General features: G+C 42.8%; 1 protein-coding gene across 1 annotated transcript in view; it reads left to right on the top strand.

Annotated features, from left to right (window-relative positions):
• The window catches only part of TNFRSF11A (TNF receptor superfamily member 11a), a 77,465-nt gene extending 66,545 nt beyond the window's left edge, over positions 1-10,920 (top strand). Inside the window, exons 4-10 of the mRNA XM_040432175.1 lie at positions 1,308-1,451; positions 1,533-1,626; positions 3,103-3,188; positions 5,044-5,148; positions 6,855-6,907; positions 7,172-7,718; positions 10,174-10,920. Coding sequence (XP_040288109.1) covers positions 1,308-1,451; positions 1,533-1,626; positions 3,103-3,188; positions 5,044-5,148; positions 6,855-6,907; positions 7,172-7,718; positions 10,174-10,544 — 1,400 coding nt within the window. The 3' untranslated portion in view covers positions 10,545-10,920. The remainder of the gene's footprint in view (positions 1-1,307; positions 1,452-1,532; positions 1,627-3,102; positions 3,189-5,043; positions 5,149-6,854; positions 6,908-7,171; positions 7,719-10,173) is intronic.
• Positions 10,921-26,835: the final 15,915 nt, after the last annotated feature.

The raw sequence follows: 26,835 nt of genomic DNA, 5'->3' as shown, positions 1-26,835 counted from the left end.
CTAATCTTTTTTTTTTTTTATACCACAGTATGTACCCTCCCCACAAAACTGGAAGTCTGTAAGAGAAAAATGCCATGCAATAAGGGAAAACCATTGACCCCAAAAAAAGACCTCAGGGGTCAAAAATCACTCCTACAAAAAAACTCCTTTTTGCCCTACATTAATTTTTCCCATAGACTTCCATGCAAAATCTGGGGCTGGTATGTTTTGCCTTAACAAAGCTGCAAAAATCACCAAACATAGATTTTTGTAGGGGATAGGTAGATAGAATTGGATGTGTAAAGTGAAAGAGTCAGCATATTATTTAAATACGTTTTTTTTGTTGGAACTTGGTTTTGACTTGTGGCTATGCTGCGGCTTTATCTATACTTAGAGCCTGCTAACTGTGACATGACCCTGGGGAACAATCTGTACACATCTGAGAGATGAGACTAGGCCATTTGAGAAGATTGTTCTGTTGCTGACATGCACATTCCTCTCAGAAATCTTATCCATCTAATTGTTGGTTTCAGGTCAATAAATGGCTCTTATAAAGGTACGGCCACACTGGTCATGTTTCTTCATGTAGTTTTGGAAGCCAAAATCAGAAGTGGATCATAAAAGGAGGGAAAGTATAAAGGACAGATGTGACTTCTCTTTTTATAATTCACTCCTGCTTTTGACTTCTTGAAATGTGTGTTCGTACCCTAATAATAACAATACTGGAGTGCATGGCATTCAGCACATTGGAAAATAACACCTCTTTAGAAGGCCATACACATTAAAGTTGATCAAAATGTATGATTTCAAACCAATAAAATCATTAGTTGGAGGAAATTTGTCAACCAGCCATGTATTAGTCAACTGATGAAATACTAATAAGTAAAAAAAAAAGACAAAAAATACGGCCATGTTTGAAATTCTTGTCTGATAGTTGGACAAAAGATCTTTTGTTCAAAGAAGGATCATTCAAGAAAGATCTTTCATCCATCACCCACTTTCATAGACCATATTGATCACCTGTAATGGCCAATATGGACTAAAATGTCTACAGCTATGTCTGCAAAACGAACGATCACCAGATGATTGTTCCTTCATCTGCTGTTCAATCGTCAGCCAACTTCTATCCAATATGTATGGCCACCTTACCTTCCTAGTATGACATTGATATTAGATATTACACAGTTTAGCAGCTGCTAATTTTTGGAAATATTTTCTAGATTTTGTTTCATCCTCTTGCATCATTTTTACATTTATACTTTTGTGATAAATTAGATCTGTATGAAGTGCAGGTTTACATTGTACATATGGAACTTCTCTTCTGGCAGGGAAAGTTTTACGTGTGACTTTTAATGGGAACAGTACATACCCTCGGGAATGTGAGTGCATTGAAGGATACCACTTTGATACCAAACAAGAAATATGTATGGAGAATGTCAAGTGCCCCCCTGGATCTGGAGTTCAGATACCAGGTAACTATCCTGTGTGATATCAGTGGCTGCCTTTATATTATGGGGAGACATTTCAATAAATATATATTTTTTCCCCTATAGTCCAATCAAATAAAAATACTGTCTGTGTACCATGCCCTGTGGGATATTATACCAACTCTACATCGGCAACAGATGGATGCACCCGCTGGACAAAGTAAGTCACTCACATTGTAGCTGAGTATATCATTATCTAAAAGGTATGTCTTGAAGGGGTTGCAAGCTAACCTAAACCCATGTGCCTGCCTGTACACCCACTCCACAACAGCACGCAAAACAGGAGAGGGGGGGGGGGGGGGCGGACACTGAGGTTAAATAAGTATTTTAAACAAATAGCAACTAATTGATTTTATTTTTTTAAATCCCTTCCAGCCAGTGGGACCTATGAAAGTATCTGTATTTACTGGCTTCCCACTATTTGGTTTTGGCTCCATGGGTCCCGGGTTGTCATCACTGCATGGACAGGGTCACATATGCCCCTGCAGCCAATGACTGGCCTCAGTGGTCATGTGTCCTTAAGCAGCACCCGATCCAGCAGTGACATGCTGCTTGGATTCCTTTAAAAGCTTTATGCACCTACTGTATTTTCACTTTGCTTCATTACATCTTACTGTAAAGAGCTTCTGTGTAGACAAAAGGTCTAGAAGAAAAGGTGTTTATTAAATATAGAAAAAATATAAGTGCCGTTTTGCTTCTTGAAGTTAAACCTTTCAATGTTCCCGCATAGAGACATAATATAGGGTGCCTCCTGTTCAGGAAACCTCTGCCTATGCCACTTACAAAGAGTGGGTCTCATTCTGGCACACCTGGTCCATTCTTGTATTTCCGTGTAGGCCAAATATATGGTCAGATGTGATTTTTCCTGGCGGCAACTTCATGGTCAGCCCATTGCCATCTCATGTTCTATTTCCAAAGGGGTTGTCTTCATTTGCGTTCAAACTACGTTTATGGGGCCAGTTCCATTTTCATATGGGTTAACAATAATAACAACTGGTTATTCTGGTCTCCTTTGCCTAATAGTTGAGTTTAGATTTGGCCGGTCTATCTGCGGGCAGCTCGTAATAGTGACAGGGACACTTCATCAGGTCATATGCTGTACACGTAGTCTTTATTAAAAAATAAAAAAACTATTGGGAAGGTTTATACCATTGTGCTTTGCTAAAGTGTCAGAATAGTATTGCCTATCTGCCAGCAGAGCGCCCCCGTTGCTTTTGGATAGGGCTCCTTGTCTACGTGAGATATCCACATGGAAGATCTGAAATCATCCAATGGGACAGATATGCAATAGAAATGAAAATACATTTTCTCAGCGCTGTGTAATGTTTGCTGGCACATTCTTCTCATTGCAGTCTGTGCCTTTCCTCCTTATTTACTGTTCACTTGAGTCGAATACCGATGTCGTAGAGGTAAAGTAGTGTCTGCATTACTTTTCACCTTTCCTAGGTACACAAGCTTTTTGAGGGCCTTATCTGCTTCAGAGACAAAACAAACTAAACCTGTTTAAGTTTTTTTCATAACTGAGGAAATTCTCCATCAATATTTGAAAGGCCCTTGATCTCCCAGGATGTGGTGACTTTGTGTATGTACCGTAGTGTGTGTTGTAACCTAATAGTGTTTTCTCTGTCTCTTACAGCTGCACAGATCTTGGATTACAAGAGATCGTTCCTGGCTCTAACATGTCTGATGCTTTCTGTGATCGTTACATTGTCCCACAGGATTGTACGTGTCTGATTTTTAAAGTGTAAATTAACCTATTCAGATATACAGTGAGAAAACAATAGTCATTAAGACGTGTGACAAATGATCCCCACATTATTGTCAAATCCTTGGGGGTCCGCAAGCTGGTTTCCCAACTGCTGATGCAAACTATTGGGTTCATGTACCCGTTTTACTGGCGAAATTGATTGATGGGGGTTGTCTTGTGAGACAACCCTTTTGAGGTGGATGTCACCGCCATTCCCTACTGCAGTGCCAACTCCTTAGGACTCAATTTACTCCATGTCCCCTGAAAGAATTGTTAGTGAGGGCTTGAGCACAGTTTCCAGCTAGGAGGACACTCTGCAGGTGTCGTATATAAAATATATAGTTTGGCGTTACACAGGCACACCTGACAACACCTCTGTTGGTTAGGGTGCTGTCACACATTCTGGCTTTCGCTTGCTGCCAGATGCTACAGGTCCCTGCAGGTTACTAATGGAAAATGGTCATTGTGGTTTGTTAAAGGGGTTGGACACTTTCTGGCAACTTGTGACCATCGTGTAGGTAAGTTTAACAATATAGCCTTTGTTGAAAATCTGAGCTATTTTCTATATTTTATAAGGTATGTCCCCTTATTTGCCATGTCCACTCAGAAGTCTTGTCCATAAAATGGCTGCTGACGGAGGATCATGTGACCAGACAAATCACCTCTATGTGATGTCTCCTCCATTCAAATACACTGCACCTACCATCTCTACTTCACTGCTGGGAGTTTACAGCAGGTGTAGTGTGTTTAAATGGAGGAGACTGAGTGATGTGTCAGGTCACATGACCCTCCATCAGTGGCCATCTTATGGACAGGACCTCTATGTGAACAGCACAAAAGATTTGTCTGGCAAACACCACAGAATATCAACAAGGTCTATATTGGCAAGTGCCATATAGTCATCTTACATACACATCAGTCACAAGTAGCCAGAGAGTGACCAACCTCTTTAACGAACTGCAAAGAATTACTACTTCTTTCATTAGTAATTTGTGTGACCTTGCTGCTTTCAGGCATATCTATCTATCTATCTATCTATCATTTTCTGTTTTTCATATGGTGTAGTCATCCCTGTTTCAAAATGGATTCCTTCAGTCTCAATACTGCTAGGAACTCTTAGGCCCCTTTCAAATAGACAACAGGAAAGTCGTCCATGTTCCAGATGAATTTTTTAAGCAGACTGCACATGGGTAGTGTCCATGTGAGGTCCGATTTTTCTGCAGAGCCATTTCTTTGAATGAGTGAGTCTTGTGAGAAAATCGGACAAAATTGAACACGCTGCAGTGTCAATGTACCACCTGAATTGAAAATGGACAGTGTTCAGTCCTGTCCATTTCAAACTCAGACAGGACCCGGACATATTGTACTTCATAATGCTGAACACATATCTGCTGCATTACCACGGACGTCTTTTGTATAATAGGAATAAGTAAGATCATGAACATCTTTGTGTATCTTTGTATTTATTTTACCACTTTTTCACAATGTAAAGCATTTGAATGAAGATGACCAAGGTTTATATGTACCTGTAATGGTTTCCAAAGATTGGCCTGCAAATTAAAGTGTCAAGGGGCTTTATGGGTTAATGAAACCAATCCAGTAGTAGTATCCAAACCAGCTTCATGGCTTCCGGTAGTACCAGACAGATCCATTGTACAACAGATACTGATGGATCACATCATTCTGCAGCAGTCCGAAAGCTTTACAAACTTGATGGAAAAGAATCTTGTATTAATGTGAACAGAACCTGATTTGTTAAGTATTTTAGTGTTTGATTTTGTATTGTTACTTATTGTTCTAATGTAACTGTTATTTGCTTTCTTTATGTAGTGACAAAGGTGGTAATCCTAATTATTTTCCCTATTGTGGCATCAGGGATTGTGATATGCATCATCTATGCTGTGTGCCATAGGAAGAAATTCAGTGCACTCATAGGTATTACACCTCTTAGCATCAGTTACATGTCGAGTGAAGGACTGCTTAATTTATTACCATAAATGTTCACTTCTTCTGTTCCCCATAAAATAACTGACTCCCTACAACGCACAAAACTGTGATTGCTATGGAAAAGACGGCTTAAAATAACAGGCCCAGATTTAATAAAAAATGCAATTTGGCTCATCTAGCTTTTCTACACTTTTTTCTGACAAGCCTGACAAGGGGTGGGGCTTAGAGGAAATGGGTGGAGCCATGGGCAGATTGGAAAAAATAACTAAAAGGCCCCATGTAGGGGGGTCCAAATTAGAAGGTAGGGCAGGGACAGCAGAAGTAGACGGGACCTTCAGTACTATAGTATAGCACAAAATATCACCTCAACGGAACCAAATAGCACAGTGCAGCACAATATACTACCTCCTTCAGCACAAGACGGGTATACAGTTGAGTTCAGGAAAGTACCTGTGGCAGTTGGCCAGGTGTATAAGTACCTGATGCGCCAAGAATTAATAAATCGGCTCACCAGAATATTTCCATGTAGGGTCTTCGGCCTGTCTGCCTCTGGGTGATGCTTCATAATATGGGGGAATGCCTAAGATGCACCAAATCTGTGCCACAGTTCTGGTGTAAAAGTCTGTCTCATAGTAAGCAAAACAATAGTTGGTATAGCGTCAAAGAAAAGTGTTTATCACTGCACAAGATTTAAGATCCAGCGTGAGCCCCTGTGATTAATCTGTGCAGGTTTAGACAGCCGGTCTAACATCTTTAGGATTAGTAAATCTGGGCCACCATGATTCTTCAGTTTAATAGTAAATACAATAGAACCTGCCACCAAGAAAAATGGTACCCCACGTTAATGGTGCCTATATAATTGTACCGCCAGAATTCCCTTAATACTCTTAATATTTCCATAAGAGTGGCCTCATAAATAGCACCAACAGGATGCCTTCATTAACAGTGACATCCATGAACCTGAAGGCTTAAAGGGGTTTTCCGAGATTGTTTTCACTCATGACTAGGGATGAGCAAACTTGTGTTTTCAAGTTTGGCGTACAAGGTTCGGGTTATCTAAGAATTCCGTTATGGATTCCACTACCACGGACCATAAGTTATGGTCCCTGGTATCGGAATCCATAACTGAACTCTTAGACAACCCGAACCTTGTACGCCAAACTTGAAAACACAAGTTCACTCAACACAACTCATGACCTATACTGAGGATAGGTCACCAGTATCTGATCAGTGGGTGTCCGACGCACGGGACCCCCTCCAATCAGCTATTAGCGAAGGCAGTGGTGCTCCTGTAAGCTTTTCCTAGGCCAAGTGACGGCATGTTTATTGATCACAAGGCCCATTCAAGTGAATGGGGCTGAGCTGCAATACCAAGCACAGTCGCTATACAATGTATGGCTCTGTGCTTGGTGTAAGAAGGTAGCGGCACTCACAGGAGCACCGCTGCCTTCTCAAAACAGCTGATCGGCAGGGGTCCCAGGTGTTGGACCCCCACTGATCAGATACTGATGACCTACCCAGAGGATAGGTCATCAGTAAAAAAAATCTCTGAAAACCCTTTTAAGACTTCAGCTGTGGCAGTGTGAGCTGGACATTGTACTCCTGAAACCTCAGCATCCTTTGTTCGAGTTCAACAAATATCAGAAACTGAGTTACTGAGCTTGGAATTAACCTACATTTTTTTGGATTTTCAGCACAACTTCAGGATTGGCTACGGCAAAGTTGTGACCAAGAACATGAATCTCAGGTACGATGCACTTTGCCTCAGCAGTTAGTATATAGTATGTCCTGTGGTTGAGTTCTGGTTCATGGATGAAGTGTCATATCTGTTGACTACTAGTGTCGATTATTTATAGTGAGCAAGGAACATGCAAAAATTGTCTTCTACTGTTCATTATGTAAGTCATCTCGTTCAAGAACCAGTCACCACATGAAAATTGTTCCATCATTTGGATTAGCAAAACTTATGCATCTGCTCAAGTCATTCCTATGTACAATTTTTATATTTTAGTTAAAAACACCATTCAGTGACCAGGGCGAGGATTGCATACACAAAGCCTATGCTTTTTCAGAGGAATGCAGTCTTCTAAAAGAATCAGTGGTTCCCCAGGGCAGAATGATTCCAACAGAAAATGAATACATGGACCCGAGAGGATCACCTGAACCTGAGAATGAGAGTATGGTTGCACGTATGGGCTCAACATCGGATAGTGAAATTGGCTCTCCAGGAACATTTCTTGGCTTTTCAGATACCAGTTCAGACAGACTGCTGTCTCCTTCACAGGAAGAAGGCGTCAGTATTCCTCTGTATTCCCACCATCATTGTGGTCAGTCTGCCAAAGAAATTCAGGACAACTCTGCCAGAGATCCTGTGGATAATGTGTGCGGACATTATGCCTCTCAGCACACGTTTCATGTATTCTCACAGGCAGCACATCCTACCCCAGAGAGAAGCGATGGAGAGGAGCCATGTTCTTGCTGCACTGACAGGCAGTTTTCAAGAAATGGGAGTAGTGCCAGCAGCACCCCTACTACAGATATCCCACCACCTTCATCAGGTGAGATACAATGAAAAATGACATTATTTCTGATTCTGTCCATAATGAACTGTCATTAACCTTTTTCCCCATAGATTTAAAATTAGTCCAGATGCCTTTTTTAGGCTACTTTCACACTGGCGTTTCTGGGTCCGCTTGTGAGATCCGTTTCAGTGCTCTCACAAGGGGCCCGAAACGGATCAGTTAAGCCCCAATGCATTCTGAATGGATAAGGATCCGTTCAGAATGCATCAGTTTGGCTGCGTTTGGTCTCTGTTGCGTTTTTTAGACGGTCACTAAAACTCATCTTGCAGCATTTTGGTGACCGTCTGACTATGCGGAGCCTAACGGATCCGTCAATGGGGACGGACACAATATGTTGCAATTGAAAACGGATCCGTCCCCCATTGAATTTAAATGTAAGTCAAGACAGAATCCGTTTTGACTTAGACTTTTTTTTTATGAATAATGCAAATGGATCCGTTATTAACGGATACAAGCGTTTGCATTTTTTGTGCGGATCCGTCTGTGCATATACAAGACGGATCCGCACAAAACGCGAGTGTGAAAGTAGCCTCAAAGGGGTTGTCCGAGCTGAACCCGGACATACCCTTATTATCACCCAGGCAGTCCCCCTGAGGCTAGCATCGGAGCATCTCATGCTCCAATGCGCTCCCTTGCCCTGCGCTAAATCACGAAACTTCCGCCCGGCAGTGTGTTCAGTGACGTCACCGGCTCTGATGGGCGGGCTTTAGAGCTGCCCTAGCCGTTTTACTGGCTAGGGCAGCGCTAAATCCCGCCCATTAGTGCCGGTGACGTCACCGGGGTTCCTGACAGCCCCATGGAGAGCCCCGATACGTCACCGGAACTCCAAAAAATGCCTTTGCCCTGCGCGATTTAGCGCAGGGCAAAGGAGAGCATCGGAGCATGAACTGCTCCAATGCTCCTGTCAGGGGGGCTGCCGTGGTGAAAATGGAGGGATGTCCGGCTCTGAACCCGGACAACCCCTTTAATAGTCTAAATGGCATGCAGCGCTATCTATCAAAAGAGCAAAAGAAAGCTAATAAGAAAGAACTTACAGTAGGCTAGGGTGAACAGAGCTTGAAGGGGTTTTATAATAATATTCTGCAGCACTTTACAATCAGAGGGTTCATGTACCAACAGAATCATAGATCATATAATGTATATGGGAATAAGTGAATAAAACATGGTCATGCATGCATACCACTTCTCCATTCTCATGGGGATGTCTCCGGTGATCAAATATTTGTCTCTTATCCATGGCTACGTATGGACTTTTCTTAAAGAGATTGGCCACTTTCTGGTTAGTGTTGACTAGTGTGTTTGTGAGATAAATATATGTGGCACTTTCTAATATAGCCTTTGTTGAATTTTGACACAATTTTCTAGATTTAATAAGGTATACTCCCTCGTTTGCAAAGTATTTTGTGCTGTCCACACAGAGGTCCTGTCCACAAGATGGCTGCTGATGGAGGGTTATGTAATCCAGCATATAACCTCGATGTGATGTCTTCTTCATTCAGACACACTGCACCTGCACTAAACTCCCAACAGATCAAAGTACAGATGGCAGGTGCAGTGTATAGAATTGGAGGAGACATCACATGTAGGTGATTTGCGGGATCACATGATCCTCCATCATCGGCCATCTTATGGACAGGACCTCTGTGTGGACAGCACAAAAGATATTGTAAATATGGGGGCATCCCTTATTAAATCTAGAAAATGGTGCAGAATTTCAACAAAGGATATGTTAGTAAGTGCCATATAATGATCTCACAAACACACTGGTCAACAGTAACCAGAAAGTGGCCTACCCCTTTAAGGCTGGCCATAACACTACATAGTCGTTCAGCTGACAGCTGTCCCTTCAGACCTCCACTCCCTGTAATGGAAACTTGGCTTGGCTGAGCATGCACATGTTCTTAATAGGGAGAGGGGACTAAACCACTGCCAGACACCTTTTGCAGCTTTTCTCCACAAGAGCAAGTAGAAATCCAACTGCCCAATCCTTTATTTCTCCGGCATCTACGGTTGGGAAAGACTCAGGAGGCCTCCATACACACTAGATCGTCAGCTGGTCTCTTGTCAGAATTGGCAGGTTTGGCTGCATTAATGTAATATGTATGACCAGCTTTAGGCCTGTCTCAAGAACAGGGACCTGAAGTGAATGGAGAGCAAGCTGCTCTATGTGTGTACACCACTCCATTCACCGCTATAGGACTTAAAAGGGCATTGGCTTGTCCATTTTCAGTAGACCCATAGCGGTGAGTGTAGGAGTGGCAGCGCATGCGCACTTACTCACCATTCACTGCTGTAGAACTTAAGGACAGAGCTAAAGTTATGGACTAATAAATCTTTTTTGTCACAATTGTCATGGATTTACTGAACCATGCCTATTCTTTATGCGGGAAATGCAGTAAAACGGCTACTGATAGTTATTTTCTCGCCATAGGAAATCATAACACAACAGTTCTTTCAACTGCTCCTGTAATGAACATTAAAACAGATCTTGTTGTCGTGTACTATAATGCAAGCTCCCAAGACACCCACACAGCGACAGAAAACGAGGACACCACGAGGAGGCCAATGCAGGAGGAGAACCAGAGCCATTACGACAGCTTTGTGGCCAACACTCAGTCCCCCAGGTACACAGATATCCCCTGCTCTTCAGTGGCAGATACAGACACAAAAATGTTTGCCGATGAGTTGATGAGCCCTAGCTGCCTGGACACGTTTAGTCAAGATCACCCCAATATCTTTTTCTCTCCAAATACAAACGTTGTACCTGTGCAAGAAGAAGGAAAGCCAGAATTTTATCTTTAATGTCAGTTATTTCATGTGGAATCTGTACTGTCAGCAATGTTGTTTATCAGGAGCTTCAGGAAAGCTTGGAAGGCTGGCTTGGAATGAACATCAACCAGGATAAGATTTTCCAAACTTTTTTTTTAAAACTTTTTAAACTTTCTACTACTTTAAATGTCTGACGTCTGTCTGGTGCTTATTTTCCAATGTCATGTATTTATCTGTGTTGTGACCTTGGAAGGGGAATTTGTACACTATATCACTTTTACCAAGCTTTATCTTTTAAGGGCTCTTTACACAGGCTGAGAGTCCTCCAGATAATCGTGAACAAGCGTTCATAGGAATGCTCATTAGCGATTATTTGGTGCCCCCGATGAACCAGATGAACGAGAGAAACGTTCATTCATCGTCTAATAGATAATTTGTGCAGACACAAAAATAGTCATTTGCTGGCAGCAGATCGTGCTGCTGCCGGCAAACAACAAGTCTGTATGGGGACGAAGGATGGCATTAGCGAACGCTTAATGGTCTCCTCCACTGACGAGCAGGCCCTTGCTGGAAAGGACTGCTTCCTGACAGTCACAGGCTGTATCTTCCCATCTAAAGGGACCTTAAGGCCTCTTAGGCCCCCTTCACACGTCCACAAAAGGGTCCGCGGAACGGGTGCGGACCCATTCATTCTCTATGAGCCCGGACGTGAAGCAGAGAGCACACTATGTGCTCTCCGCATCTGCAGAGCGCGGCCCCGAACTTCCGATCCGCAGACCCGCAAAAGATAGAACATGTCCTATTCTTGTCCGCAGCTGCGGACAAGAATAGGCATTTCTATAGGGGGTGCCGGCCGGGTGTGTTGCGGATCCTTACACTGTGTTTTCCATCCTTGTGCTATCCACATTTTTTGCAGATAGCACACTGACCCATTTATTTCTATGGGGCCATGCACACATCTGTATTTTTGACGGATCTGTGTGGCCGATCTGCAAATTATAGAACATGTCATATCTTGGTCCGCATTGCAGATGGGACTAGTCCTTTCTGTTTATGAGAGTGAGAAACATACGGAATGCACACGGAAGATATCCATATTTTGTGGATCCGTTGTTTGCAGACCAAAATATGGACACAGCCATGTGCATTAGCGTGGGTTTTCCAAAACCAGGAACGGATCATAAATGGAGAACGCGTGTACGGTAAATTAAAGGCCAAGTCTTCTCCTGTTTTTGAATCCACTCCTGGCTTTGCCATTAAAAACTGCATGGAAAAACCTGAATGTGGAAACCCAGCCTAAAACCACAACAAGATAAATGTTCTCATGCCTATTCAGCGCATTGGTAATTAAGTGTATTCACGTTATCTTTCATGATTACAATCTATTGTGCCTTGATAAGTAAAATGTGATTACCGGTAGATTGTGCACTCCGGATTTTAAAATGTGAAATCCAAGATGAAAATTAGTATGGAAATTATCTGTTCTATGTGGATTACAACAAAATCTGCAGGTCAAATGTAAAGTAAGAGCATCCATTTGGCACACATTTTTTTCCTGCATATGATACAGTAATTTAATCTCCTATTCTATACAACATAAAAAGTCAATTAACAGACATAATCAAAATTTATGTCATACAGTTGCATTTGGTTGTCCCTTAAAGGGAGCCTGTCAACATGAAAATGTGAAGTAAACTGCAGGCAGCATGTTATAGAACAGGAGGAGCTGAGCAGATTGATATGTAGTTTTATGGGGAAAGATTCAGTAAAACTTGTATTTCAGTCATTTAAATTTCTGCTCATTCTGGGCTTTGAAGTCCAGGAGGCGGTCCTATCAGTGACTGACAGCTATGTGTACACACAGTCATATAGGGGGGAGGCTGCTCAGCTCCTCCTGCTCTATAACATGGTGCCTGCAGCCCAAACACCATGTTCAATGCGACAGGTTCCCTTTAACTATATTCTACTAACTTGGTGTGAATTATATATATATTTATATGTATATACAGTACAGACCAAACGTTTGGACACACCTCAAGAGAATGCCAAGAGTGTGCAAAGCAGTAATCAAAGCAAAAGGTGGCTACTTTGAAGAACCTAGAATATGACATATTTTCAGTTGTTTCACACTTGTTTGTTATGTATATAATTCCACATGTGTTAATTCATAGTTTTGATGCCTTCAGTGTGAATCTACAATTTTCATAGTCATGAAAATAAAGAAAACTCTTTGAATGAGAAGGTGTGTCCAAACTTTTGGTCTGTACTGTATATTGCAGTAGCAATTTTGGGATTAGATCCTGTTATGTCAGATTAGGAAAGCCTTCTAACAGTTTGGTTTGGGAAAGGTTTTACTGATCTCACAGAATGCAGAATGGAAACTGGTTCTTTCCGCCTTAAATATATAACTCATGCACAGGTTTTTCTTTTGGCTACTATTTTTGTTGAGTATAACTATATTCAGTATACTATAATAGTATACTATTTTGTGTATAAGATTTATTCTTCTGTTTTACATCACTGAGAATAACTATGACAGTGATTCATGTACGGGCATTGCTCTATATACAGATTATAGGAAACAGTAATGTAATGGGGCCTGTTCAAGATGTGTATATGTTTTCTCAACTCTATTTTTATTGAAAGGATTTAAAGGGAACAAGACAAAAGTACCAAAGCACCAACAGTGCTGAGGAATGCCACATAGGGGCATTGCATGAATAACTGGCAATGTAGCCAGCAGTAATGAAGACTTATACAGGGTGGCCCATGAAAAAGTAGACCGTCTCCAATATTTCCAAATCAAATTGCCTGATAGTAAATCTGTTTTAGTTGCCCATAGCAACCAATCAGAGCTCAGCTTTCAGTTCCTTCAGGGCTCTGAAAAAATTAAAGCTGAATTCTGATTGGTTGCTATGGGCAACTAAGATAGCTTTACTATTAGGCAGTTTGGTTTGGAGATATTGGAGGTGGGCTACCTTTTCGTGGGCTACCCTGTAGAAAGAGACAAACATAAAAAACCTAAAGCAATAGGAAGGTGCCATTTGTTTAAGAAAAATATTTTTCTGTTATCTTTATACTATATATACTTTGTATCCCCTCTGCTACAGGAAATGATGTCAGGGTTTCCATAGCAGTAAACCTAGTGCAGAGGACCACAGCACCATAATCAGGCACAGTGCTAGGATTGGGCTGTAATTGGCAGTTTTATTAAGGCTAGATCCTAAGGCGGCAGAAGCTATACTGTTCTCATGACAACTCTTCCTGTTCTGATTTCCGATGGTTCCCTGTATTGGTTTTCAAATTAGCAGAGTAAGCCAGCCAATAGGTGGTGTAACAGGTTTATCATCCAGCACCAGCCACTGAGACTGCTGAAGCTTACACTGTCTACATCTTGTTAAGGGCCCGAATCCGCCATATAATCACTGACAGTGTAAAAGTGCTGCCGATTACCCGATGAACGAGTGAAACGCTCATTCATCGGGTAATAGATCATTTATGCTGTCACAATAATCGTTGTTTTCTGGCAGCAGATCGTGTCAGTATGGAGAAGAGCGATAGAATTAGCGATCGCTCCTCCCCATACTGTGGAGGCGATCGCTGCATACAAATGCAGCGCTCTCCTCTGCTGACGAGAATGCTTCCTTCCTGACACTCGCCTGCTGTATCATCCCGTGTAAAGGGACTTATAGTAAATCTACCCCATTCCACACATGTACAGACATGGGGGTTGTACATATTGATGTGAATACTGATTTGGAGACACACTAGGGGCTTTATGATACAGTTGACCGAAGCCGTCTTCTGCGGTCCCACAGACTTTGAATGGAGGGGCATTGTGTATGTTTTATGTTTGACCACCGCACCCTTCAAACGGAGAACAGAGGACTCCCATTCTCATGATTGGTTGAGGTCTCAGCGGTCAGACCCCCACCAATCAGACAATTATCATCTATCCTCTCTATGGTTGGCTGTGTATAGGTGATCATTTTCAGTCTTTAAAGGGAGTCTGTCACCAACCTGACCGGTTTTAATCCGATCACATAGTTCAGTGGAACACAAAGACATGACACAGATGTTACCTTTGTTTCGTTTTTCAGATCATCCAAATTGCCCAAAAAGTCGTTTTTATGATATGCTAATGAGCCGTCGCAAGTGCCCAGGGGCGGAGAGTTTGCTGAAAGTGCCCAAGTTCCCCTGCCTCATTCGCGCCTAACTCCGCCCCTCAGTAAGCTCAGGCCAGCTCTGTGACATCATATATCCCTATAGGCCGTTCGCGCATCGCTGCCGGGCATGCGCAGTGTTCTGCCCACAGTGGGAAGAGGCACAGAGATATGCAGTGCGCATGCGCCAGTTACTGGCGTAAAATCGGCGCATGCGCACTGCATATCTGTGCCCCTGCGATGCACGAACGGCCTATAGGGAAATATGATGTCACAGAGCCACAGGGCTGGCCTGAGCTTACTGAGGGGCGGAGTTAGGCAGGGGAAATTGGGCACTTTCAGCAAACTCTCCGCCCCTGGGCACTTGCGACGGCTCATTAGCATATCATAAACGACTTTTTGGGCGATTTGGATAATCTGAAAAACGAAACAAAGGTAACATCTGTGTCATGTCTTTGTGTCCCACTGAACTATGTGATTGGTTTAAAACCGGTCAGGTTGGTGACAGACTCCCTTTAACCCCTTTAATAACTGATTCAGACGACAGCACACAGGCCATAGAAGTACGTGGTGCAATTCACACCTCGGTTTTTCTGCATGGACCCTACTTCAGTGCGTGTCTCACAGAACAAGGAAACAATTATCTCCAGTGGTCATAAGGTGCATGTCCTAGGTGGATGTACAGACCTTACTGCGTATGTGCAACACAGAGAATCTTTAATTTGGCATTCCTGAATCTCGCCTAAGTGTTGATATGTGCTACTTGTCTGTTATATCTGTCTCCCATCAAAATGAATGAGAACCAAAGTTGCGGTCAGCTGTCACGTAAATGATGCAACTCAATGCTTTTCTATGGGCTCTTCTAGGGGAACAAACCCTATTTAGTACTCGTGCACAGACCGTTTAATGCACTGTAGGTTCCATAAAAAAAACTAAATCGACCCTGTCACTTTTTATTTTATGTAAATATATACAAAAATATTTATTTGTGCTGTGTTCGTGTGCTATAGGTGGTGGTCACTAAATATACCCTGTCAAGCTGCCATTCCTCAGTTGGATAGGTCCTGTTCACACCATGGTTATCATGGCTGTCAGAATAATACAAAAAAAATACAAGCCTTCACTGTGGTGTACTCACAGGGTGTCCTTTTCCATACAGATTTTTTTGTACTTTGCTCTATAAAATAATAGTTGCATATAGTTTTTGCATATTACACATTTTTCATGAGTTTACTTGTTTGCCTTAAACTTGAGGAGTTAATGACCTTAAGGGCTCATGCACATGAACGTATTTTCTTTCCGTGATTCATTCCTTTTTTTTTTGCGGACCTTATACGGAACCATCCATTTCAATGGGTTTGCAAAAAAAAACTGAAGTTACTTTGTGTGCATTCCATTTCCATACGTCCATATTTCCATTCCACAAAAATGTCCGCATTACGGACAAGGATAGGACTGTTCTATTAGGGGCCAGCTGTTCTGTTCCACAAGATAAGGAATGCACATGGATGTCATCCGTATTTTTTGCGGATCAGTTTTTTGCAGACAGCAAAATACACACGGTCATGTGCATGAGCCCTAAAGTTGTTATGATTTTGTGCTCATGCACACGACCGTATGTATTTTGCGGTCCGCAAAAAAAAGGAACTGCAAAAAATATGGATGATATCCGTGTGCATTCTCTATTTTGCAGAATGGAACAGCTGGCCACTAATAGAAAAGTACTATCCTTGTCCGTGATGCGGACAATAAAAGGACACATTCTATATTTTTTGCGGAACAGACATACGGACATACAGAAACGGAATGCACACTTGTTTTTTTTTACGGAGCCATTAAAATGAATGGTTCCGCATACGGTCTGCAAAAAAAAACGGAACGGACATGGAAAGAAAATACGGTTGTGTGCATGAGCCCTTTAGCTTATACCCTATCCACCAGATAGGGGATAAGTATCTGATCGGCGGGAGTCTGACTGCTGGGATCCCTACTGAAGAGAAGAACGGGGTCCTGTGTCCCCCCTGTATGAGGAGCAGAGCTGTGGTCAAACGTGTGCTACCACTCCGTTCATCTCTGTGGGACTGGCAGAAATAGCTGAGATGCTTCTCTTCAGCATTCACATAGAGATGAATGGAGCGGCAGCATACGTGCTTCACCGCTGCTCAGTTCATATGGGGCAACACAGGACCACAGTTATGGAGGTCGCAGTGGATTGGCATAAGTTCTAAATGTATCAAAGTTATATAAGTTGTTTATTGACCGTGCTATGTAAATATGAGGAATTGTAAATATTTTGCTTTTGTAATTACTCAGGGAATTATGATACAGAATTAAACTATAAGAAAAACCCATGTGATGTTCTTTTCTGTACTCCTTAGGGGTTACTGAATAATTCCCCAGAAAATATCTTGGAGCATGAGTAGTGCAGTGCGCTGATATCCAGTAACAAGAATCCCCGTTGGTCTCTTTTACAATTCTCTGTTTTCTATTAGTGGGCCTTTCCAGGGCGGATTAAGTGCATGATAGGCCTGGGGCTGTCTACTCAACTTGGGCCCCTCCTTTCATTTTAGTTTAGTTTTTTTTTTTGTATGAAGAGGCTGCTGTGCTTTGTGAGCACCACAGTCTCTTCCTAGACCATATGACCTCTCTAAAAAATACCCCAAATTGGCTCCTAAACTGAAAAATTTGGTCGCCAAATTTAAAATACATATAATTATAATAAAAAAGACTACATCCAGGGACTTCTCCTGTCATGTTTGACCCAGACCGCCATGACAAATTCTTTCAGCCGCATCTCGTCTCTACAGAGTTTGTTACACAGACACGTTAGATTTCTCAATTTTTCCATCAACCTCCCCATCCTGGTGTCCCAACAATGCCATCCTGCTACCACTCCCAATACTGTGCCCGTTGTAATGCCCCAGAAACTATACTGCTGAAAAAAATAGTGACCCCAATAGACATAATTGGGGTAATTTATCAAACTGGTGTAAAGTAGAACTGGATTTCCAAAGGAGCTGTCAAAAATGAAAGGTGGAATCTGATTGGTTGCTATGGGCACCAGTTTGATAAATTGCCCCAGATGTCCCTACAGTGTCTACAGCAGTTATAATGTCCCCTAGAGTGCCCCCGGTAATAATTATAACACCCTATATTGTGCTCCAGGTAATAATCCCTGTATAGTGTCCCCAAAACGAATGTCCCCTAATATGTCCCTGTAGTAGAAATGCCCGTACAGTGCCTCCCCAATAGCAACGTCCCCCACACTGCCCCCATATAGTAATTTCCCCCACACTGCCCCCACACAGTAATCCCCCATATAGTAATTTGACCTAAACAGTAATTTCCCCCACATAGTAATTTCCACCACACTGCCCCATATAGTAATTTGCCCCCACACAGTAATTTCCACCACACTGCCCCATATAGTAATTTGCCCCTCCCCCATAGTAATTTCTACCACACTGCCCCACACAGTAATTTCTTCCACACTGCCCCCATATAGTAATTTCCCCCACACTGCCCCCACACAGTAATCCCCCATATAGTAATTTGACCTAAACAGTAATTTCCCCCACATAGTAATTTCCACCACACTGCCCCATATAGTAATTTGCCCCCACACAGTAATTTCCACCACACTGCCCCATATAGTAATTTGCCCCTCCCCCATAGTAATTTCTACCACACTGCCCCACACAGTAATTTCTTCCACACTGCACCCATATAGTAATTTTCCCCCACACTGCCCCACATAGTAATTTGCCCCCACACAATAATTTCCCCCACACCATCCCCACGTAGTAATCCCTCCCATAATAATTTGCCCCACATAGTAATCTCCCCCATAATAATTTTCTCCCAAATAGTAGTTTGCCCTTACACAGCCAGCCCCAATATAGTAATCTTCCCCCACACAGGCAGCCCCAATATAGTAATCTGCCCCCACACAGCCAGCCCCAATATAGTAATCTGCCCCACACAGCCAGCCCCAATATAGTAATCTGCCCCCACACAGCCAGCCCCAATATAGTAATCTGCCCCCACACAGCCAGCCCCAATATAGTAATCTGCCCCCACACAGCCAGCCCCAATATAGTAATCTGCCCCCACACAGCCAGCCCCAATATAGTAATCTGCCCCCACACAGCCAGCCCCAATATAGTAATCTGCCCCCACACAGCCAGCCCCAATATAGTAATCTGCCCCCACACAGCCAGCCCCAATATAGTAATCTGCCCCCACACAGCCAGCCCCAATATAGTAATCTGCCCCCACACAGCCAGCCCCAATATAGTAATCTGCCCCCACACAGCCAGCCCCAATATAGTAATATGTCCCCGATGTACTGTCCCTTCACTAATATGTCCTCCTGTGGCCCCCCCCCCCCCCAAGTCCCCCAAAGTTGGCATATAAAAAAAAAGCAAAATACTCTGTCCAGGGGCGCGATGGCAAGCACGCACACGTCACTGTGCTGTGTCCTGGCACAGGTGGGCAATGATGTCATTACGCCCGCCTGCAGCGGGATTTCACTACTGCATAGGCCTCAGGCCTACTAGGCCTGAAATACAATATAAAAGAAATTAGTCACCAGTCCGCAACAATGCTGTGCTGCAGGTCCGAAAAGTGTTGTGGGATCAATCACGTTTAAACAGGTAAAAATATAGAGTTCGGACCGCGCATATCATCAAGGTCAGTATGCAAACAATTTTTCTTTCTTCCTTCTCCCTTTTGACAGAGAACCAAGGGCTGCAAATACCCTTTTGTATGGATATCCTGCAACTGATAAAAGTTTAAAATAGTGTAAGTCCGTATGATTAGGTGACCTGCACTGCACAGATTATACTTACACAGCGCTATGTCAACCAAGGCGTGTATATAATCCCTCTGTAGCTTGCTGCTCTTATTTTAGCGGAGATCCACGTTCTCATGCAGTACCGCAGGATCTGCACACGGACTTAATTCAGATATACCCCAGGTGAATCTGCTGTGTTTTCTTTCGATTTCTTTTCCTAGAGATTTCTGTGAATAAAAGTGGCTTCTGCAATAGTGAAGCTCCGTTGGTGTTTGATTAAAAATTTTTTATTTGCACATACTCACAAACACGCTCTTTAAAATTGGCATTTAAAAATCCCAGCGTCTTAAACTTTTGCCCGACCCGGGTTTCACTCCTTGAGCTTCGTCAGGGGCACACTTCATCTATCCCTCCCCCTTCTTTTTATTTGATAGGCTGGAGTTAATCAAGCATCAGATGTGCTACTCCAGACAACTTGCCTAGTGCTACTTTAACCCTATACTTATATCACCTAATCCTCAGGAGAAAAAACGGATGCTATTAGGTCCCAATTCACATGGACATAATTTTACTGTCAGTTTTATATTCTAATTTAGCACAGCTTGCAGGTCAAAGTCTACATTCAGACCTCCTGGTTGTAATGTACCTAAATCATATATCCACTTACTCTCTTTTTTGTTAATTTTTTCCAAAAAGCTTCCTCCCCTCCAGTGGTTTTGTACAGATTCTACCCCCATAAACTTTAGACCTTCTGGATTTTTTGGGTGATATTTTTTATAATGAGCCGATACACCATGACTTTCAAGTCCTTTTTTGATGTTTCTTATGTGCTCCTGCACACGGACCTTGAGAGGTCTAATTGTCCGTCCTACATACTGGAGGCCACAAAGATACTCCAGTACATATACAACCCCTTTACTGTAGCATGTCATCTTACGAAACAGTTAGAACCAGTGGGTGAGATGACATGCTCCACCGCCAGATATAGGGGTTATTAAAGGGGTTCTTTCACTTCAGCAAATAGCATTTATTATGTAGAGAAAGTTAATATAAGGCACATACTAATGTATTGGTATTATCCATATTGCTACCTTTGCTGGCTGGATTCATTTTTCTATCACATTATTCACAGTTTGTTTCCATGGTTACGACCACCCTGCAATCCTGCAGCACCAGCCTACATGAGTTCCCACGGTCCCAGTCACCAGAGAGGCTGGCAGTTTTTCCTATAGTGTGCAAGCACGACCACCACTGATGGATTTCAGAGTATAATGTGATGGAAAAATGAACCCAGCTAGCAAAGGAACCAATATGGATAATAGCAATACCTGAGTAAGTGGCTTGTATTAACTTTCTCTACATAATAAATGCCACTTGCGGAAGCGACAAAACCCTTAGGATACCGGAGGTTTTTTTTTGTTTTTGCGTTTTAATTTTTCTTCCCCTTTTTTCCGTTACGCCATTCGCCGTATTGGATTTTTATTTATAGATTTTAATATTATGGGCGTTTTCGGTCGCGGTGATACCCAGGATGTTTATATTTATTGTTATTTCGTTGTTTTTTTTTTATTATACGGAAAGGGGGGTGATTTAATTATTAATTTTTTTTATATATATTTTTTAACATTTTTAAATTTTTTATCATCATTTTGAGGCTCATATTGATGATTTAGAATTTTTAATTTTGATCTTTTAGCGATTTAAAAAAAAAATTCAATTTCTTTGCATTTTGCTCATTTCTTATGTTGGCCTGCTATCTGGTGGCCAAAATAAGAATTGCAGCAATAATGCTCTGAATTTCTTCGTAGGGATTCGGAGCATTCAGCGCATGTACTGAAGTCCCGTTTCTGGGTTTTTGCGCATTCAGATGCCGTGATCTCACTTAATCACGGCATCTAAAGCATTTAATTACTGCGATCGTCATTATTGCACGCGTGAGCGGGCTTCATGCTTGCACAGCGCTACCAGCGCCGTACATGTACGGCGCTCGTAGCAAAAGGGTTAAGACCGGAATCTAAAATGCCAGTCTTAATAAATGACCCCCTATGTTTTTTTCCTCTGTTTCTATGCTTTTTTAAGCTCTGTGCTGGCACCAAGAGCAGGAGTCCAATGTATTCATGAGTTACTCCTCCTGCTGTGCCCTGCTGTGATTTAATTTCTCCCATATCACACTCCTGCACCCATTGTAACATAGCAAGTACCCTGTACATAAATCGTTGAGCACTATTCCTGCACTAAGCTATTACATAGTGCCCTCAGAAAAGGCAACATTGTCTTTCTGATGGGATTCCTTTAAAGGGAATCTGTCACCTGGTTTGACCATATAAGGCTACTTTCACACCTGCGTTAGGTGCGGATCCGTCTGCATTCTATGTAAAAAAAAGTCTAAGTCTAATTGTTAGTCAGACGGATCCATCCTCATTGACTTATTGTAAGTCAGGACGGATCCGTTTGGCTCCGCACGGCCAGGCGGACACCAAAACGCTGCAAGCTGCGTTTTGGTGTCCGCCTCCAGAGTGGAATGGAGGCGGAACGGAGCCAAACTGATGCATTCTGAACGGATCTGCATCCATTCAGAATGCATTGGGGATAAACTGATCCGTTTGGGGCCGCTTGGGAGAGCCTTGAAACAGATCTCACAGGCGGACACCGAAACGCTGGTGTGAAAGTAGCCTTAAGCTGTCACCATTGCCATGTTTAATAAAATAGCTTATTTCCTGCAGTGGTTTTCTTTCTTATATTCATGCTTTCATTTTGCTAAAAAAACGATCTTTGTATTATGCAAATGAACCCTGAAGGTGCCCAGAGGGGCGTTATTCTTCACCCTCTGACCCCAGTAACGCCCCCCTGCAGTGCCTAGCCGGCCTTAGTTTAGAGCCCAAGCACGCCTCCTCGCTATGTAGTATCATCCCATAGCCTAGTTTAACGGTGCTGCCCCCTCTGCTACGTCAGCTAATTCATTCAAGCCACGCACCTGGAATCTTCAGTTCGTCCGGCTGAAATCTCGAGCAGGCACAGTACCGCCTACTGCCTGCACCTGTGCGATCCAATAGCTCCTGAGGGCAACAGCGATAAGACGACGACACTGGGCTCGGCGCCTGCCCAGTGACACTTTTGAGGCTGTTGCCCTCAGGAGCAGTTGGATGGCGCAGGCAGTAGGCGGTACTGCGCCTGCGCAAGATTTCAGATGGACGAATTGAAGATTCCAGGTGCGTGGCTTGAATGAATTAGCTGACGTAGCAGAGGGGCGGCACCGCTAAACTAGGCTATGGGATGATACTACATAGCGAGGAGGCGTGCTTGGGCTCTAAACTAAGGCCGGCTAGGCACTGCAGGGGGGCGTTACTGGGCTCTGAGGGTGATCAATAATGCCCCTCTGGGCACCTTCAGGGTTCATTTGCACAATACAAAAATCACTTTTTTAGCAAAATGAAAGCATGAATATAAGAAAGAAAACCACTGCAGGAAATAAGGTATTTTATTAAACATGGCAATGGTGACCGCTTAATATGGTCAAACCAGCTGACAGATTCCCTTTAAGGCCTCTTGCACACGACCTTATTGTTTTTTCAGTATTTTGCCAAATGGAACAGCTGGCCCCTGATAGAACAGTACTATCCTTGTCCGTTATGCAGACAATAATAGGACATGTTCTATCTTTGAATGGAACTGAAATACGGAAACAGAAGACATACGTTTTTTTTTTTTTTGCGGATCCATTAAAATGAATGGTTCCGTATACGGTCCATATACAGAACGCAAAAAAAAACGGAACGGAAACGGAAAAAAAAAAGTTAGTGTTCAAGAGGCACAAGGATAGTACTGTTCTTTCGGGGGCCAGCTGTTCCGTTCCGCAAAAAACGGAATGCACACGGACGTCATCCGTATTTTTTACGGATCAGTTTTTTGCGGACCGCAAAATACTGAAAAAGTCATACGGTCATGTGCAAGAGGCCTAAAGCAAAGCATTTAATGCTTGATGGTAAGGAGTACTTAGACCAAATGCACGTCTAGGAAAATCTACACCGCTATCGCAAACACTAAATTGATGGCAAAAGAACACTTTCCATATGTGTGCGCTGTACGTTTTCCACTGGAAGTTGTAAATCTTTAGAACCCAGTCTGGTGTCTGTAGACCACTGCAGAAAAGAAATGATAAAGCAACCTAGAATGTAATTACTAGACACATTGCCAAAAAGATTTTCCCACAATACAGAGAGCATTCCAAGTTTGTTGTTCCCATGCAAAACATGTATCATGGGAAATATAGGCAGGGTAAGCATCGGCCCCTGATGACTGCCTCTTCCTACTCCTGTAATGAAATATTATATATATTTAATTACATTTCATTAACCTGTGGTTTCATTGGCACAACAGACTTTCCCACATTATGCACTGTCTTGTCCAGTTTCTAGATGCATTGGTTTGTTAGACCTTCACTCATTCTTTACATATGTGAATCATTCGTTAATATCATTAATGGATCAATAAAAGTATCACCAAATGTTAATAAATCCGTCTGATTTGGTAAAAATAGTAATAATGAACAGAGAAGAGTTTCCACCAAAAGCTTAAGAGGAGTGTGCAAACATACTCCCCTGCCTGATTTGAAATTGGGTATGGAGAGAATCTACTGCAAACTTGGTGGGACAGTTACCAAAGCAAACAGCTGATGTCCAGTGAGTATTTTGCTAGGATCCCATTAAAGGGGTTCTTTGGGAATTAAGAAAATGAAAATACTTAAATATATTCCCAAATACCTTTCTTGAGTTTTAATGGCTTGGTGTGTCTGGGCAGCAATCATTAGGAGATGTAAAATGGCCATCCTCCTATTAGTACACACAAAACCAGTCCTAATTACACAGCAAGTTACCTCACAACACTAAGCTAAAGAGATGCCTCAGCCTATTCTCTGCTCTTTTGTCCCCATACATTGTCATTGGGTATAAAAAACGTAACTGAACAGAACGCAATGCTCCAAAATGCATTCCATTACATTCTCATACTGGAGAGCAAAACGCAGCATGCTGCGGTTTGCTTTCTGTCCTGGGATCCGGAGCAAGACGGATCCATCATGACCCACAATGCAAGTCAATGGGGACAGATCCGTTTTCTCTGACACAATAGAAAACTGATCTGTCCCCCATTGTCTTTCAATGGAGTTCATGACGGATCCATCTTGGGTATGTTAAAGATAATACAACCGGATCCGTTCATAATGGATGCAGATGATTGTATTATCAGTAACAGAAGCGTTTTTGTTGAACCCCTATAATGACCCCCCTATCTGGGCCCTTCATATAGGTTACCCCACTCCATGACACCCACATTGCTTCTGATTGCTGCTGTCATGGCCTTGGTGTTGTGCGCGTGACACGTTGACGTGCATGCTGTTTGCCAGGGGCAATGCATTGTTGTCAGGTTGTATGTGCTTTGCTCCCCTTCTCCTGGTTCCTCCCCTGTCTGGTGCTTGAGGGGTTATTTTCCTGGCTAGGTGTGACCACTAGGGTTTTATCTCCTGTGGCTCCCTGGCTGGAGTCAGTTGTACTTCAGCTGTCATTGGTGCTGGTCCAGGGTGTTCTATCTGCCCAGTCCTTGAGGGCCACCTGGAGGGACATTGATGTCTCCAGCGGTCTTCCTTATGTATCCTCTATGTTCCCTACCTTACCTGTGTTGATGTTGAGTGTGGGTTTATGTTCAGGGTGTGGTGTACATCTTGTTGTTGTTTCATGTCTGGTCAGCTGGTGTTTTATGTCCGGCATGAATGCAAGGCATTTCCCTGTCTGTTGTACCTCCGGAAGGGGGTCTGAGGGTTCCCCGGAGAGGGAACCAAAAGTCAAGTCAGTGAGCTGTTGCTGGAGTGCTGGTTCCTTTGTGTGTCAGTACATACTGAGTCCGGTATGGTGTTCGGATTGCAGTACATTTGCATGGGTTCCAGTTCTCCTTGGTGTGTCTTCTGTTGTGCCGTCCAGCAGCAGCGGCAGGTAAGTTACCATGTATTCCGGGGTTCTTGGTTCAGTGGTTATTCCCGCCACTGGATACTTACCTGCCGTTCCACTTGGCTTTTCTCTGCTTCTAGGCCGATTGAGACTCCTGTTCATCCATGTCTTGGAAGAACAGGTCGTCTCTCCCCTGCTCCTATGTGAGGGATTATCTATGTTTCTATGGTGACGCTAGGGAGGTTTGTCCCCTTCGCGGCCTACTATTGGCTGCTCCCCCTGTCGTTGGATGTCTTGATCCGCACGACGGGGAGATGCAACGGTGGCCGTCCGCGGATCTGAAGTGACGTGTGTGCTGGGCAGCGGGCTAAGTATAACCTTCATGAGGGGCCCAGGCATTAGGGGGGTATTATAGGGGTTGGATAACCCCTTTAACCACCTCAGCCCCCAGTGCTTAAACACCCTGAAAGACCAGGCCACTTTTTACACTTCTGACCTACACTACTTTCACCGTTTATTGCTCGGTCATGCAACTTACCACCCAAATGAATTTTACCTCCTTTTCTTCTCACTAATAGAGCTTTCATTTGGTGGTATTTCATTGCTGCTGACATTTTTACTTTTTTTGTTATTAATCGAAATTTAACGATTTTTTTGCAAAAAAATGAAATTTTTCACTTTCAGTTGTAAAATTTTGCAAAAAAAACGACATCCATATATAAATTTTGCTCTAAATGTATTGTTCTACATGTCTTTGATAAAAAAAAAAATGTTTGGGTAAAAAAAAAAATGGTTTGGGTAAAAGTTATAGCGTTTACAAACTATGGTACAAAAATGTGAATTTCCGCTTTTTGAAGCAGCTCTGACTTTCTGAACACCTGTCATGTTTCCTGAGGTTCTACAATGCCCAGACAGTACAAACACCCCACAAATTACCCCATTTCTGAAAGTAGACACCCTAAGGTATTCGCTGATGGGCATAGTGAGTTCATAGAACTTTTTATTTTTTGTCACAAGTTAGCGGAAAATGATGATTTTTTTTTTATTTTTATTTTTTTCTTACAAAGTCTCATATTCCACTAACTTGTGACAAAAAATAAAAACTTCCATGAACTCACTATACCCATCAGCGAATACCTTGGGGTGTCTTCTTTCCAAAATGGGGTCACTTGTGGGGTAGTTATACTGCCCTGGCATTCTAGGGGCCCAAATGTATGGTAAGGAGTTTGAAATCAAATTCTGTAAAAAATGACCAGTGAAATCCGAAAGGTGCTCTTTGGAATATGGGCCCCTTTGCCCACCTAGGCTGCAAAAAAGTGTCACACATCTGGTATCTCCGTATTCAGGAGAAGTTGGGGAATGTGTTTTGGGGTGTCATTTTACATATACCCATGCTGGGTGAGATAAATATCTTGGTCAAATGCCAA

The sequence above is a fragment of the Bufo bufo genome, chromosome 5 (genome assembly GCF_905171765.1).
Source record: "Bufo bufo chromosome 5, aBufBuf1.1, whole genome shotgun sequence".
Taxonomy (NCBI): domain Eukaryota; kingdom Metazoa; phylum Chordata; class Amphibia; order Anura; family Bufonidae; genus Bufo; species Bufo bufo.
Note: the sequence above shows the minus strand (reverse complement) of the source record. Positions and strands in the feature narration are given on the sequence as shown.